This window comes from Nicotiana tabacum, chromosome 19 (assembly GCF_000715075.1).
Source record: "Nicotiana tabacum cultivar K326 chromosome 19, ASM71507v2, whole genome shotgun sequence".
Classification (NCBI taxonomy): Eukaryota; Viridiplantae; Streptophyta; class Magnoliopsida; order Solanales; family Solanaceae; genus Nicotiana; species Nicotiana tabacum.
In genome coordinates, this window is record NC_134098.1 from 116,513,221 (window position 1) to 116,530,777 (window position 17,557).

The 17,557-nt window shown below is 36.4% G+C and overlaps 1 protein-coding gene and 1 long non-coding RNA gene across 13 annotated transcripts; both read left to right on the plus strand.

Moving 5' to 3' along the window:
• Positions 1 to 248: 248 nt before the first annotated feature.
• Positions 249 to 1,834, plus strand: LOC107760266 (uncharacterized). Its single transcript, XR_001642362.2, has 2 exons — positions 249 to 704; positions 1,229 to 1,834. It is a non-coding gene; the product is annotated as an uncharacterized LOC107760266 (long non-coding RNA).
• Positions 1,835 to 3,277: 1,443 nt separating this feature from the next.
• Positions 3,278 to 15,868, plus strand: LOC107760263 (sodium/hydrogen exchanger 1). Of its 12 annotated transcripts, none has more exons than XM_016578291.2 (16): positions 3,278 to 3,546; positions 4,133 to 4,166; positions 9,959 to 10,238; positions 10,766 to 10,884; positions 11,819 to 11,916; positions 12,840 to 12,899; positions 12,994 to 13,040; positions 13,116 to 13,310; positions 13,438 to 13,484; positions 13,710 to 13,776; positions 13,862 to 13,962; positions 14,291 to 14,392; positions 14,516 to 14,654; positions 14,730 to 14,792; positions 14,921 to 15,004; positions 15,127 to 15,868. In XM_016578291.2, exons 3-16 carry the CDS (start codon positions 10,065 to 10,067, stop codon positions 15,439 to 15,441), a joined length of 1,611 nt encoding a protein of 536 aa, XP_016433777.2. In that variant the 5' UTR covers positions 3,278 to 3,546; positions 4,133 to 4,166; positions 9,959 to 10,064; the 3' UTR covers positions 15,442 to 15,868. The 12 variants fall into 12 exon arrangements, with proteins under 12 accessions (XP_016433777.2, XP_016433773.2, XP_016433774.2 ...); XM_016578287.2 differs by having other exon boundaries at positions 3,285 to 3,546; positions 14,291 to 14,407; XM_016578288.2 differs by having other exon boundaries at positions 3,285 to 3,546; positions 9,964 to 10,238; positions 14,291 to 14,407.
• Positions 15,869 to 17,557: the final 1,689 nt, after the last annotated feature.

A 17,557-nucleotide genomic window follows, 5' to 3' on the forward strand; every position in this document is an offset into this window, starting at 1 on the left:
TTTCGCTAATTACAAATTTTCTGCTGATACGGGTCGAGATTCACATCGTGATATCCGATTGGGCACGGATATCACGGCTCTTTGTTATCTTGTGCGATCGTTTGGTAATGTTCTTCGAAGTCTTGGGGCCCGAACCGGACCTAGGGGACGTGGTCCCGATGGCTCCGAAAGTAGGTGTTTTGCTCGGGCCCTAATACAAGAGGCTCCTGATTTTGATTCTGATTCCTCACAGTCACATCCCTGCTCCGTTTGCCTCATCGAGAAACCGGGGTGCTCGTTGGACTCGATTTTACCAATACACAATATACAATATCAACACTTTATTTTTCGCAACTATTTATTATATCTTCTTGATAACTTAAAGAAGATAGTTGTGTTTTAGACAAATTGGTCCACTTAGGCCTCATTTGTTTGCACTTAATGAGGGTCTGAATCTGTATCAATCAAATCTCAGCCCATTAAGTGTATTTGTTTTTTTATTTTTAAAAAATCTGAATAGGTCTAATTGGGTCTGTTTCGGTTAGACCTTTAATTGAGTCTTAATTTCGTTCAGAGGCTAAAAATACAGAAAATACACGCCTCTTTTTTTCGGTGCTCCTTTTCTCTCTCTTGAAATCAGGCTATTTCTTCTAAACCCAAAACAACTTTCATCCTTCACGTGTCTCTCTCTTCAACGATCAAGCAGCCGCCGAATCTTTTTCTTGGTAAGATTTTTAAAATTCTACTTGGAATTCTCCATCTTGTTTCTACTTTTCTAATGGTAAATTTCAGTTTCGAGTTTAGGGTTTAAAAATACCCCTTTTAAAATACGTTTGACTTGTGGCAAAAATAGAAAGATGTATTAATAAAAATTATGGGTATGGATGGGATGGGTAAATCCCAATACAAAGAAAAGCATTGTTGTCCTTGGCTTCGTTCTGTTTGGGTTTGTTGGAATTTTGTTTGATGAGGAGTGGTGGAATCTTTGCATATATATGGTCTGTATTAAATTTTTAGGCTTCAATTCTTCTTTTCACTAAAGCAAAACTTTGTATGTATATATGGTCTTTACTTATGTTAATGCTGGATGGGAAGGGGTAGCACATGATGCACGTGTTCTAACGAAAATTATATCCAATCCATAAAATGGCTTTCTATTCCCCCAGCTAGTAAGTGATACAACTTAAGCAATTGAAATAATATTTTAACTTTTCAATATGATCACGTAACTCTTTTTTCTTAATGTCAGACAAATACTATATATGTGATGTGACATATCCTAACACTCGAGGATTTCTAGCACCATATCGTAATATTCGATATTGGTTAGGAGATTATCATCGCAGGCGTGCTATAACTAAGGAGAAAAAATTTAATCATACGCATACACAAATTAGAAATGTCATCGAGCGTGCTTATGGAGTGTTGAAAGCAAGATTCCCGATATTGGATAAGATGCCTCCATATCCTGTTGATATCCAAAGAGATGTTGTTATTGCATATTTTGTGGTTAATAATTTTATCAAAAAGGAGCGCATCAATGATGATTTGTTTAATCAGTTTGATTTGCCTCAAGTAATATTTGACGAAGAACAACAACATGAAGAAGTATAGGGTAAAACTTATGGACTTAGCTGGACAGTTGAAGATTCTCAGATGATGAATGATATGCGCGAGCAACTCGCACTCAAACTAGTACAAAGAAGAGGAAATACTTGAGAGTTTTTAATTTTTAGTTATTTAAAGTATTGTTTTTTCCGGTGTTTGAATGTTACAACTTGATCTGATTATCAATTAGTTCTTCAAATATTCTAATATTTGTGCATTTAAATTATAACTAGTTTTGAGTTTATTATTTTAATTTGTTGGATAAGTTTGATTAGAAGATAAATTTACGTTCAATATTTTTGTTTTGGTTACATTTCGTCACTACAATTGTTGTTATTGATATATAATTTTCATTTATAGTTCAAATAGTTTAACAATTGGATCAAACATAAAATATTGATTTATATCTTATAATATTTCAATTTATCTCAAATAATAACTTTTTTGTTCAAGTTAATATTTTCACTAATTGATACAGTATTTAATCACTTTTTTTTAAATGTATATTTTTTATGTTGAAATATAAATATATTATACGTATTCAGATATTGAAAAACAAACAATCTTAATTATTTAATGTTCAAATCTACATACCATATTTTAATATTCAGACGTGCATTCAGATTCATACGTGTTAATGTTAAAAAAATAAAAAACAAATGAGTCCTTAATTTGTTTACCTCCCTTGGATTGTCAACCAAACGAATTAGACCCGTGACAAAACGACAACTGGTTAACTAGAAGTTAGAACACGTCACTTGAATACTTTTTTCATTGATTTAATCATTTACTTTGACATGACACGAGACACCTCTTATTGTTTGTTTGGTTGGTGAATAAGAGAAAACAATCCCCGATAAAGTATTAATTAGTTATCACATACAGAAATAATTAATTAGTCCCGCAAACTATTTTGTACTAAAATAGTAGAATTAGTTATCACATAAATTTTTTAAAAAAAATATGTTTGTCCATAAACTTTGCAAGTTTTTGAATTTTTTTTAAAATTAGGTTTTAAAAAATCAAAAAGTGATTTTGATTACATTTTCAAAATTTTCAGAAAAAAAATTTTTCCACTCACAAAATTGCAATATTTTTTCAAGTGATAATTTTAAATTCCAAATATCATTTTTCAACTTAACTCCAAATATTATTTTTTTTCAAAAATTATTTTTAAGTCCAAACGCCTACCCAATGTCATAGAATATCCCAACCCTGTCTATTCCATCCCAGAGACCAAATGACCCCTTACAGTTTACATATGGCATAATATCATTTGATGTTATATTTGAATAGACACCCAATGTGTCATTTAACAAGTGACATGAGCTTGAATTTAAGGATGAAGTAACATCTTAAGGGGCCTAGGCCAATAAAATAAATTCATAAATGATTTGAACCAAAGAATCTTTTAAGTTGCGGTCTTATGGATCTAAATATTTTGGACCACAAACTTATTTCGGAGTAATATTTCTTGAGCTTAATTTTTGGAATCAAAATTTATATTAGTTTTATTAGATTATATTTAAATATTTACTGAATGATAAATCTTTTTTAATACTATGAGTACCTATGAATTAAATCATCTCAAGTGCCCGCCTAAAAGGCCATTCAACCTAAAAGTTTGACGCATTTGATTACAAAAGAGAAAAACCTAATATTATATACGCCGTATATATAGAGAGAAAAAGAAAAAGAAAAAGAGGAAGTCACGGTATTCCCGGATTTTTCTATTTCTCTTTCTAGAAATTTCACGCTTCTCCTGTAACCATTCTCTCTCTCTCTCTCTCTCTGCTCTGTTTTTTTCTCTATTTTTCTTTCGCAACAAAAATTCAAAGCAGAGACATTTAGTCTTTATTTCGCGGTTTTATGTTGGAGAATTTTCTGGCTTCAGAAAGTTTTCAGGATTCTAAGCTTTTGTCTGCTCTGTTTCTGGCCTTTCTGCATGCAATTGCATTCGTGAGTATCTTAACTTCCAAAACCCTGAATATTGCATTTTTTTTCCCCATTATTCTTATTGCCTTTTGTCTGTAAATCGTTTTGAAGTCTTGTAATTGAGTGGAAAATGATATAACTTTTTCGTGTTTGACAAAGAAAGTTCAGAAAACAAATGGAAACAAGCGGCGGTGAATTTTTAGGAACATGAACATTTTCATATAGTTTTGTCTTTGTTTTCTCTCCCTCTCGCGTGATATTAGGTTTTTCTTTGTTCTTTTTGCTTATCATTGCTGCGGAGAAATTTTTGATAAAACTAAAGTTAGAGAGAATTACACAGGATTTTCCATAAATGAAAGATTCTCGGTGAGAATTTGAAATTGGAAGAGAGGTGATCATTACTTGCTAATTTGACATAGAAAATCCAAAAACAAAAAAGGATACAAACAGTAGAAAATTATGGAAAATATGAAAATGTTATCTCTATTTGTTTTTGCATTTCAGTTCGTTAGATTGAACTGCGCAGACCTTTCAGAAAAGACTTTTTTCTTCGTTAAATTTGTCTCTAACAGAAGCTTTTTCAAAAAAAATTCTCTCTTTGTAATTATAGGTGGAAGGCACTGGAAGCTTTTCTCTTTGCATCGGTAAGAATCTATAATGTCATAGAAATGGTCTTGATTTCTGTTTGATGAAAGCTGCAGAAAATTTTCTGAAACACGAAGATTTTGTTTTTCCATTTACTGGTTTTTAATGGAAGTTGCTTACTTTTTTATGAAAGTTTTTTAGGCTTAAGATCAACTAATTGGAATCATGGCTTAGTTGGTGTTATTCCATACACATTAAGTTTGATGTTTCCCAGGAGTCCTATTAGAATATGTGTAGGTATAAGCATAAGAGTTGGAAACATCTCTATTGTCTTAAGAAATTATTTAATATTGAAATAATTGGCCTAAATTAAGTAAAAGAGGACCCTAATGTTGGGAATAAACCCGAAATAATATTCACAGTAATAAAAGCGGAATAATAACGTAGCACCGAGATACGGTAATTAACAAGAATAAAAGAGTGACAACGACACCAAGATTTTTACGTGGAAACCCTTTTGAATAAGGGAAAAAACCACGGCCCCGAGACGAGCAACTGATATCATTATAGCAGGGAATTTTACACTTTGTAGGTCCGAGTAAAATACTCCAAAGACCACTACAACACTCAAAAGAAATAACCCTCTTTTGATATTCCCACGTCACTACAATATCGTTCACTCTCTATCTTTCTCACAGACTATTTTCTTATACCCTGTCTGTGAAACCTCACTTTTTCTTTCTCTCTTTGTTGGTGTGTAGAAATGAGAGCTGGAGCTCTCCATTTATAGCCGAAGTCTTACTCTCTAAAGCCTACTATATTTGACAATTTGCACACACTTTTTATTCTTTTTCTTCAATGTTGACAATTCAACAAAGTTTGCTACCAAACCAAAGAAATTCAACAAAGTTGGCTCCAAATATTTTCTTTAGGCACATGCATATTACTTTGGCTTTTGAATGAGATGAATCCCATCAATCTACCCCTCCAGTCTCATTCATCTAAAGGAGGTAACACTGTCTTCTAGTTTGAGTGCATGCTGACAAGTTCTTTGCATAACTCGAACTTGTCTCTTGGTACCACCTTGGTCAACATATCAGCAGGATTTTCACTCGTGTGAATCTTTTTGACCTGTAAAGATTCGTTCTCCACCTGCTCATGAATCCAATGATATCTCGCATCTATATGCTTTGTTCTTGCATGGTACATGGAGTTCTTGCTCAAGTCTATTGCACTTTGACTGTCACAATAGACGACATACTCCTTTTGATGCAATTCTAGCTCTTGAAGAAACCGCTTGAGCCATACCATCTCCTTGCCAGCTTTTGTAGCGGCAATGTACTCTGCTTCAGTTGTTGAAAGTGCAACACACTTCTGCAATTTAGACTGACATGATATGGCTCCCCCTGAAAAAGTAAATAGATATCCAGTAGCGGATTTTCTATTATCAGTATCACCGGCCATATCAGCATCCATGTAGCCCTTCAAGATTGGATCAGATCCTCCAAAACACAAGCAATCTCCTACAGTACCTCTTAGGTACTTGAGTATCCACTTGACTGCTTGCCAATGTTCCTTTCTAGGATTTTCAAGGAATCTGCTAACAACACCAACTGCATGAGCAATATCAGGTCTGGTGCATACCATTGCATACATCAAGCTTCCGACTGCTGAAGAATAAGGAACTCTAACCATGTTCCCTTTCTCCTCCACTGTTGTAGGGCACATCTTCTTGCTCAACTTTAGATAGTAGCAAGAGGTGTGCTGACTAGCTTAGCATTCTTCATGTTAAAGCGTTTCAGTACACCTTCAATGTACTTTTCCTGAGACAGCCACAACTTTCTGCTTGTTCGCTCTCGAACTATCTTCATACCTAGAATTTGTTGTGTTGGGCCCAAGTCCTTCATATCAAATGACTTGGACAAATCTCCCTTCAACTTTGCGATCAACCCCTTTTCTTTTCCTACAATTAACATGTCATCCACGTACAACAGCAATATAATAAAGTTATTCTCAGAAAATCTTTTGAAGTATACACATGGATCAGAATATGTCTTTGTGTAAGTTTGACTTTTCATGAATGAGTCAAACTTCTTGTACCACTGCCTTGGTTCCTTCTTCAATCCATAAAGACTCTTATTCAATTTGCACACCATGTGTTTCTTTTCAGCTACTTCAAATCCTTCTGGCTGCTCCATATAAATCTCCTCTTCCAAATCTCCATGAAGAAATGCAGTTTTCACATCCAACTGCTCCACTTAAAGATCTAGGCTAGCTGCTAAGCTCAAAATTGTTCGAATAGAAGTCATTTTGACAACAGGTGAGAAAATTTTGTCAAAATCAATACCTTTTTTCTGTTCGAAGCCTTTAATCACCAATCGAACTTTGTATCTGACCAGCTTGCCATTTCCATCTTTCTTGAGTTTAAAGACCCACTTACATTTGAGTGGTCTTTTACCCTTTGGAAGTTCAACCAGCTTGTGCGTGCCATTTTTCTGCAGAGATTCCATCTCTTCTTGCATGGCTTCCATCCACTGGTTTTTTTCTGTATGGGACAACACCTCTTTTAGACTTTCTGCCCCACCCCCCCTCCATTAGTGATGAGGACATACTCTGTGGCAGGGTACCGACTCTACCCTTGGCCTTTCTTATCTCCTCAGAGGTTGAGGTTGTTCTTCTCCCTGAATGGGGTGCTTCACTTGCTCGACATCATCATCAAGTTGATCCCCCTGCTCAATAACCTCATCAGGTTGCTCCCCCTGCTTGGCAACCTCGTCGGTCCTACTTTCTGCACGTGTGGGATTGTTAGAAGTAGAAGGAATAGTAACAAGGTTAGGAATTATACCATTCTTTGCTTTCTCTGGCATATCATCAGCAGTTCCAACTTCACTTTCTCGGAAGACCACATCTCTGCTTCTGATGACCTTCTTCTTTACAGGATCCCACAATCTGTATCCGAACTCTTCATCTCCATATCCGATGAATATGCAGGGAACAAATTTATCATCCAGCTTTGTTCTCTGCTCCTTTGGTACATGTGAAAATACTCTGCAACCGAACACCTTCAGATGCGAGTAGGACACCTCCTTGTTGGTCCAAACACTCTTTGGGATGTCAAAGGCCAACAAAACTGATGGACTCCTATTGATCAGGTAACATGATGTCTAAACTGCCCAGAATGACTTAGGCAGTTTAGCCATTCTGATCATGCTTCTCACCTTCTCCACAATGGTGCAGTTCATCCTTTCGGCTACGCCATTGTGTTGTGGGGTTGCAGGAACTGTCTTTTCATGTCTGATCCCATGGCTCGAACAGTACTCTTCAAATTCCCTTGAAGTGTACTCACCTCCATTGTCACTTCGGAGACACTTTAGCTTTTGGTCTGTCTCCCTTTCCACCAGAGCATGAAACTTCTTGAAAACATGAAGCACCTGATCTTTGGTTTTCAAAATATAAACCCATATTTAATTTTCTTTCAGACGATGTCTGAAATGAGACTTTATGCTACTTACCAAATAAACAGAAGTCACAAGGTTTTACCGTTGTACCTTTGGCATAAGAAATGAGTGATTTCTTGGCAAGAATCTGCAATCCCTTCTCGCTCATATGACCCATTCTTTTGTGCCACAAATCTGCAAAAATTTCATCTTGTGCTGTGTTCAATTCACCTTGGCATATTTTTGCATTTGTCTTGTGTAACGTGCCACGAGCTAACTCCCTTTGCAATCACCAATGATCCCTTGGTGAGTCTCCGCTTTTGATTTGCAAAATAGTTCTCGTATCCATCTCGGTCTAAAGCAATTCCCGAGATCAAGTTCATCCGCAAATCAGGTATATGTCGCACGTCCTTTAGAACCAATGTGCATCCGACATTTGTCTTGATACAAATGTCACCGATCCCTGCAATCTTTGAGTAACTTGTGTTACCCATTCTCACAGTGCCGAAATCACCGGCTACATATCTACAAAAAAGACCTCTTACCGGTGTGGCATGGTAAGATGTTGTATCAACCACCCATTCCGACTCTGGACCTGACAGGTGCATGCATTCCTTTTCCTCATTTATAAAGAGGACAACATTATTATTGTTTTGCACCAAGGCGGTTGTATTGTCATCATTCTTCTTGCCACTGCTTTCACCTTTTCCCTTCCTTGGATTTGGGCAATCTCCTTTGAAGTGACATGGTTGATCACAATTGTAGCAATTTCTGGCTTTTGATTTGGATTGGTTCTTAGACTTCCCACGAGCTCCGGATCTACCATAGTTGCTCGAACTCCTTTGATAACTCCTGCCTCTGCCTTCTATGATGACAGCATGTTCTTGATTTTCAGGCTTCTTTCTCATCTTCTCATTGAGTAGAAGAGCCGATGTGAGATCTTTCAACTCAATGGTAGTCTTACCGTGCAGGATGGTTGTTGCCAAATTATCGTATGAAGATGGAAATGAGTTCAATAGCAAGATTGTTTTATCTTCTTCTTCGATTTTCACTCCGAGATTGTCGAGTTGTGTGATTAGTCCGTTAAACACATTTAAAGGTGACAAAAAATTCATACCTTTACCCATGTGTAGGACGTGTAGCTGCTTCTTCAGGTATAATTTATTTGTCATCGTTTTGAACATGTATAGGCTTTCCAACCTTGTCCAAATGCCACATGCGGTGTCTTCATCAATGATGTTATTTACCACATCATCTGATAAGTGCAACCTGATTGCACTAGCAGCCTTTTCATCCAAGTCAGCCAAATCCTCAGCTTTCATGGTATTAGGCTTTTTGGCAACAACATCTAGTACTTTGTGTAAACCTTGTTGGATGAGCAGATCCCCCATCCTTCTTTGCCATGTTGAGAAACCGCTATCTCCGTTAAATTTTGCTACCTCGTACTTTACTCCAGACATTTTTGTTTTTCACCAAGTATAATACTACCGACAGTGAATAGTATTTTTGTGAACGAGCAGAACATGTGCTCTGATATCAGTTGCTGGGAATAAATCCCCTACAGAAATAATATTCACAGTAATAAAAGCGGAATAATAACGTAGCACCGAGATACAGCAATTAACAAGAATAAAAGAGTGACGACACCGAGATTTTTACATGGAAAACTTTTTTGAATAAGGCAAAAAAATCACGGCCCCGAGACGAGCAACTGATATCACTATAGCAAGGAATTTTACACTTTGTAGGTCCGAGTAAAATACTCCAAAGACCACTACAACACTCAAAAGAAATAACCCTCTTTTGATATTCCACCTCACTACAATATCGCTCACTCTCTATTTTTCTCACAGACTATTTTCTTATACCATGTCTGTGAAACATCACTATTTCTTTCTCTCTTTGTTGGTGTGTAGAATTGAGAGCTGAAACTCTCCTTTTATAGCCGAAGCCTCACTCTCTAAAGCCTACTATATTTGACAATTTGCACAAGACTTCTCATTCTTTTTTTTCAATGTTGACAATTCAACAAAGTTGGCTACCAAACCAAAGAAATTCAACAAAGTTGGCTGCCAAACCAAAGAAATTCTCAGTCAAATATTTTCCTTAGGCACATACCTATTACTTTGGCTTTTGAATGAGATGGACCCCATCACCTAACTAGTTCGGGACCGAGACATAACTGATTGATTGATTTAATTGATTTTTTGTGGAAGCCTTTGGATTGCATGGGTGAGATTTAGTTAGAAATGGAGAATGTTATAATTATATTTGTCTGGTTAATAATAATTATTCTCTTTTGCTCCCTTTGTTCAAAGTCATAATGTTTTGCTTGACTAATTAGATTTTGATTTATGTGGGACATTCTATTTCATTGCATACAGTAATATGCATAAGTTTTTGTTTTTATCTAGGACAGAGTAAGTACATGAAGGGAGCAAATTTTGATGAAACCTGGCTATGTTGAAGCATCTTGGTGAACTGGAGTGGTTGTAATAACTAGTAGAAAGTGGCACAAAGATGGCGTCTGAGCTGGCTTCTATGTTTCCAAAACTGGGCTCTCTTGGTACTTCAGATCATGGTTCTGTTGTATCCATCAACCTCTTTGTGGCACTCCTTTGCGCTTGCATTGTCATTGGTCATCTGCTGGAGGAGAACCGCTGGATAAATGAATCCATTACCGCCCTCATAATTGTGAGTGTAACTCCTTTTGTTCTACTTAGGGGTTTTCATGGGAAGACACGTAATGCAGATGGTGAAAAAATATCAAAAGTTGAAGTACCCGAGGGCGGAAGGGGGTTCGCTTCGCCGAAAAATTACACTGTATATATAAGGCAAAATATGTTTTTTACCTCTATATATTAAGTTTTGAACCCCCTTGACACAACCCAAAAGTGTAACTTCGTGGTTAGGGGGGTTCAAAATCTTTGAAAGCTTATAGGTTCAATTCCCGCTAGCTACAATTTGATTTTTTTGAACCCCCTTCGCGGAGATTCTGCCTCCGCCATTGCCCGTCTCGCCTTTGAATGTGTTTTTTCTTTTTTCTGTCTTTTGTTATCTTCCCTTCAAGCCTTTTTCTTTCATTTCTTTTGTTTCAATTCTTTGAATGGGGCTCAGAAATGTGATTCAAATTGGCAGTTTGTCAGCTTGTCATTTATTTTTCTTACATTCTCTGATTTGCTTATAATGCTTACAGTTATTTTCATGTTTGATAATTGCAGGGCTTGGGTGTAGGAGTTGTTATCTTGCTCATAAGTGGGGGAAAGAGCTCACATCTTCTGGTCTTCAGTGAAGATCTCTTTTTCATATATCTACTTCCTCCAATCATATTTAATGCAGGGTAAAAATGTCATTATCTTCTCTTTTACTGTTTTTTTGGGTGCTTCATTGGATGTTCCGAAGATGGTTTTTCAAGAGCTTTCTACTTCATATATTTTCTCACTTATTTAAGTTTGCCTTCTGGATGTCATTTGTCTACTGACAAGGAGTCATCAAAAATATTTGTGTTGTCTCACTGTTATGCAGTATGATCTGATGAGATATCTACCCAAATGGCTATCTTCGTCTATAAACAATAAGGAAGGATACCATTTAGGCCAGCTAAGTTATCAGAGTAAAGATATAAACAATGGCAATGCAGTGTAAACCAATACTAATATGGAGCCAGATTATTAGCAATAATGGAACCTTAAGCATTACTTGAATGGTGAGGAAGTTGAACACTGCTTCATTGGGTGAAGATGGTTGAATAATGGAACCAAGAACATTTGCAATTTGAAACATCGAAGCAGTTCCTGGAAATCATATAGGAGCTTGTTGATTTTCTGGGTAGTATGCATATCCTCGGGTCTTTATCCACTAAGCTATGGTCTCGTTTGATTATACTTAATGAAGCCAGGAGTGCTGTACCTAAGAAGTTTCCATTATTTTGTAGCAAGGACTACCCTGTCCGGTGCTGATAAGTCTTTGATCGTGACATGAAAAGATTTATTCTATGTCATTTTTAAAAATAAGTAAAGATAAGGGGCAAAAGCCCATAGCTGAGACAAGATAATCCTCTTGTCCTTTCATTTTGCATATCCAGGGATCGTGTCTGCAGTGTCCAATCTGTAGGTTATACTTGCAGCTTCTGGTTAATACGTAAATAAGAATAATCAGGAGGACAATTTCATCTTGTTCCATATCTCTGTTATTGATCTTTGATGTGCCTATATGGTGCGAGAATTGATCCAAAAAATTTGATCATTACATAATGTAACTCTTCTCTCTTACAGATTTCAGGTAAAAAAGAAGCAATTTTTCGTAAACTTCATTACTATAATGCTGTTCGGAGCCATTGGTACACTGATCTCATGTGCCATTATATCATTAGGTATTATTCGAAACATTGTTTCTATCACATGCTTCAACGTTATTGCAAAAGCTCATTTTGTTTATTGGTTAGATAGGTCCTCTGCTAGAGAATTATTCTGCAACTGTTTTATCTTGGTTAGTTGCCTTCTAGTTTAACTTTTATTTGCTTAAATTCTCTATCTACTTCAGTGAAAAAGGAGGACTCCATGTATGTTTGATTGGTACCTTGTCAATAGGTTGATGCTTCTTGTGGTTTTATCATAATAAATACTAAATGTACTTAGTTTCAAGAGTAAAAATTACTCCCAAGCCAAAATTTATGTTTTTTCAATCTGCTTTGAGATGCTCTCTCCATGTTGTACCTAATCTCTTCTTATTTCCCAAGGTCTTCCCTACGAGTCATGACCTGATGAGGGATGAAATTGTAATGAGTTTAATGATTTGTAGTGTCTTTTTTCTCTAAAACATGTTTGTCAATGTGCTTGTTCTTCAAGTGGAAATTTTTGCATAATTGATTTTCATATACTTTTCCACATATCAAGCCGCCTACATAGCATGCATGATGTCTTGTCCATGTGCTTGAAAGTGATGGTGAATAAACATTTATACTCCAGATGTTCTGATGGTAAGGGAGAAGAAGGTGATTTCAAGATGTCTCGAATTTGCTTACCTTCTTTCCATCAAGCAATGTTGCAAAGCTGCTCTATTCATAATGAGTGTGACTAGGGTAAATGTGTTTGATATCTGCAGTTCTAAGCATTTTAGTACATTCACATAGAGTTTTTGCCGCAGACACGCTACTGTATCCTTGTTTTTGGTAATGAAATCATCCCTGTTATATTGTAATCTTTGAATAGAATTTTGATACTGTAGTATGTGTTAGTTTCTCTCAAGCTTCGATAATTATTATTTTCTGATATTTTCTCTATGTCATGTGTGAAGGTGCCATTAAATTCTTCAAGAAGTTGGACATTGGATTTCTAGATATTGGGGATTATCTCGGTATTACTCGAATCATTGTTCTGTTTATTCTGTTGCTGGTTGCTTCTGTTTCTACCTTTGACTGCTCTTATTCTTTCTCTCTTGATTTTGTTAGCAATTGGAGCAATATTTGCTGCCACAGACTCCGTCTGCACGTTGCAGGTACAGATGCAGTGACCTCAACATATGCTAATGACCCAATAGAATGCCCTGAAGTACAAGTTTTTGCTGCTGCAGGTCCTACATCAGGATGAGACACCCCTCCTTTACAGTCTTGTATTTGGAGAAGGAGTTGTAAATGATGCTACATCGGTGGTGCTTTTCAATGCTATTCAAAACTTTGACCTTTCGAGTGTGAATCCCAGTATTGCCCTTCATTTCATTGGCAACTTCTTATATCTGTTCCTTGCTAGCACTTTACTGGGAGCAGCAGTAAGCTTCACTCTCTTTGTGTGCGCGTGTGGGAAAAATGATGTGTCCACGATGCTTTATTTTAATCTTTGATATTGACTTCTACTCAGGCTTTACCCCTCTAGTTGACATCTTATTCTTACTGCAGACTGGTCTTCTTAGTGCTTACATTATCAAGAAGCTGTATTTTGGCAGGTAATGCCTCAATTAAGGGTTTATGGCAGCACATCGTTTCTGGTTCTTATAAAACTGTAAACTGGATCATATAACATGTTTCATTAGAGTTTCTTATTTAGTGAAAATTTGCTTAGTTCCTCTCTAACTTATTGGGATAAAAAACTTCTTGGCCCATATTTCCTTACTTTTTTTCCTTTTCTTATTGCAATAATAGTAATGACTAGTTACTTTTACCGTCTCCAGGCACTCCACAGATCGCGAGGTTGCACTTATGATGCTCATGGCTTACTTATCATACATGTTGGCTGAAGTAAGATCTTAGTTTTAGCTCATTGGCACTTGTATCCAATATACATGTTTCTGGTATTAGTTACTAAATCATTCATCCTTTGCAGCTATTCTATTTGAGTGGGATTCTCACTGTATTTTTCTGTGGTATTGTAATGTCCCATTACACTTGGCACAATGTGACTGAGAGTTCAAGAGTCACTACAAGGTATTTTCCTTTTTTTCTGCCGTGAGGTTTTCAAATTTATTCTGCCTGGGCAGAGTTTTTTGCACTTCTTATTACAACATGGAATAAATATATTTCATCTGCAACCTGCAACCTATTCTGAAGGTCATACCACAGAAGCCTTACAAATACTAAAAGCAATAAGCTGTCTGATTAGCTTTTACAAACAGACAAACTCATTTATGAAGCTTATGCAAACAATCATTTATATATTATCACGTGCCACAATAATAAGCTATTACCTGTGCTTAAGAAGTGACATTTTTGTCCGCATAATTCGAGTTAATGTTATCATTCTATGTTTCTGTAGGTACGCTTTTGCAACTTTGTCATTTCTTGCTGAGACTTTCCTCTTCCTCTATGTCGGTATGGATGCCTTGGATATCGAGAAGTGGAAATTTGTTAGTGATAGGTATGCTGAACGAGGGTAGGATAGATATTAGTATTTTCTCTTACAGTGTTAATGTTCCTCCCTTTTTGACTTATTGTCAAACAGTCAGCAGTCTTTATCTGGTGCTTCTGTTATTTCTTGCAGTCCTGGATTATCTGTTGCAGTAAGTTCGATACTGATGGGACTAATCTTGCTGGGGAGAGCTGCCTTTGTTTTTCCATTATCATTCTTATCCAACTTGATGAAGAAATCCTCTGAGGAAAAAATAACCTTTAGGCAGCAAGTAAGCAGTGGCTTCATCAAATTCTCTCTTATTATCCATTTCATATGGATATGGATTGCTAACTTTGTTTTGTAGGTGATAATATGGTGGGCTGGTTTGATGAGAGGTGCAGTGTCCATGGCTCTGGCATATAATAAGGTAAAATTGCTAAGCCATTATGCTGACTCTTGTGGGAATATCAGCCCTCATATGCACACTTCATGTTCCTTATTTTCACATCCTCATATTCTTTTATGTCATGAATCATTTATCATTTAATCACGCAGTTCACTCGTTTGGGACACACTCAATTGCAAGACAACGCAATAATGATTACCAGCACCATTACCATTGTTCTTTTCAGCACAGTGGTATATACCTCCTGCCTCTGCCTTGACATTCTTTCCTGCTAGAACCTGCTCATACATAATTATTCAACTGTCCATTCATGCATGAAATTCAAAATGGTAAACTTGTTTTTTTTCTTTTCCAGGTATTTGGTTTAATGACAAAACCTCTTATAAGTCTCCTGTTGCCCCCACAGAGGCAGTTAAGTACAGTGTCATCAGATGCAAATAGTCCAAAATCTCTTACAGCTCCACTCCTAGGCAGTCAAGAGGGTTCTGAAGTCGATTTAAATGGTCAAGAACTTCCGCACCCACCTAGTTTGAGGATGCTACTTTCCGCGCCAACCCATAAGGTGCATAGATACTGGCGCAAGTTTGATGATTCATTCATGCGCCCAGTGTTTGGTGGTCGGGGTTTTACACCTGTTGCCCCTGGTTCTCCAACGGAACAGGAACCATGATGATGTGCACGAAAAAAATTATATTGTAAGTTAAAAGTGTGGGCCAAGGGACCTCTGCTGGATCTTAAAACTTAGTGTTGTCCAGATTGCTGACAGCATTATGAGCTTCAACCAGGTCCTCTGCGTTTGATACTGCTGTTGCTTACACTGCTTTAGCAAACTATATATGCATCAAAGTCCGCTCTTTTGGGGTGGAAGGTTAGCAAAGGTGAAATTCTAGCTGACCACGGTGAGCGCGTTTGTAAGTTAATCCTGAAAATGCTTTGGTAGATGGTGATACGTTTGTTCAAGCATGTTGTAAATTTTGACTGCTGAATTATTTCCTGTCTGTTCTTCCTTATGTATAGATTTCTGGTGTTTCATGGTGGTATTACATTCCAAATTTGTAAACATTTTATGAACTTCAGAAAGAAATAATTGTCGGAAAGCAGTAATTTGTGAGTAGTATGGCAGGGAGAGCTTGGTTAGCTTTGTATTTGCATGTGAAATTTGTGTGGGTTACAATCTCTCTATGTTAGAGGTGCGGTATGTAGTTTAACCTCTACGTTGATTTCAATTCCCTAGTTTTATCCTGAGAAAGAGACTAGGACTCTGAATCTACAAAATTTTCAGTGTTTATTCGGCTGGTAAAATTTCATCTTCTAATGTGTGTTTGAATTGGGGGACTAACTCATCTAAAGACATGTTTGGATATTATTTTCTAGTTTCAAGATTGTGAAATTTTTCTAGGTATTCATTAAAAACTTTTTTTGTTAAAATATATTAATTAACTAATTATAACTGGGTAAACTAATACTATATTGAATAAACTTGTATCTTTTACTAAATAATATTTTAATATGAATTAATTAATAATAGATTCAGTGGCAAATTTAATTTTTTTTGACCAACTCATCTGAGTAAATCTAAAAATTAAGGATTTGTTCCATCTAATGTAATAAAACAATGAACATGAGACGTAACAAAATCTTTTGTAACAAATGTTTAATTGATAAATAGAAAATAGGACTGGTCAGATACGATATTATTTTTAAAAAGTTATCCTAATAAAAAAATTCTCATAACAGAATAGGAGAAGCAAATTAGGAGTATGTTTAGGGAATAATCGCTTACATAGTACATACGTGAGTGAGTTAATCGAGAGTTAACGTACATTGATCTGTGTAACCACCTCATTTAAGAGTTTCATAAGCTAAAGTGTACTGTTTAATCAATATTATCATCAACACTGAAACCAATTAGTCTCAGCTTCTTCTACAGCTGCCCGACTGCACTCTTTTTACCTATAAGAATCGATCCTTTATTTTTTTGTGGAAGGATTTTACGGACGAGGTTTGTGGTTTGTTAGAAGAAGAAGAGGATAATCAATATGACAAAATCATTTAAGGGGTAAACGGCATCAAGTGTGGATTCACTCCGAGGTGGCATTATAGTAAAGTAGTGCTAGAGAGGAGAAAGTGAGTAGAATAAATTAAAGGAAGATGAAATTCACCAACTCTCGGATCTCTCTTATTGAATTTGCACACTCTAATCACTGCGAGTACAAACATATAAGTGCTGCAATGGGGAAAAAAATGCTTATCAAAAAAATATTTCCATGATAGAAAAGCCTTTCTGATCTTTCCTGGTAAGTATGTTTCACCAAATGAAAGAAAAAGAAAATGCAAACATTGTTTTTTTTCCCATTGGTATTCATAAGTAATCGCCAAAAACCTCCCGTACGTCCAATGTCGACCCTCCACTACTATCAGTCTATCACATGCACAACAAAATCTTCTTTGCATATAAATGTAAACGCATTCTCACAAAATCCACCAACAAAATCAGCACTATCAGCAAAAGGATATTCCAAAATCAGCACTGTCAGGTCTCTCAGAAAAAAACTGCTGGGATGGTGTAGCTGCCTACATCCCCAAACAACTGCAGCGATGGTGCAGGCTCATGCTATGCGTGAAGACATAGAGCGAGGCAGTGGCGGACCCACGTGGTGGCTAGCGAACCCGATTCACCAAAAAATAATACTGTGTATATGTATAAATTTGGATTAAAGCTGTGTAAATTTTGTATAAATATTTTATTTGAACCCACTTGACAACTACTATTTTACGACTAAAGT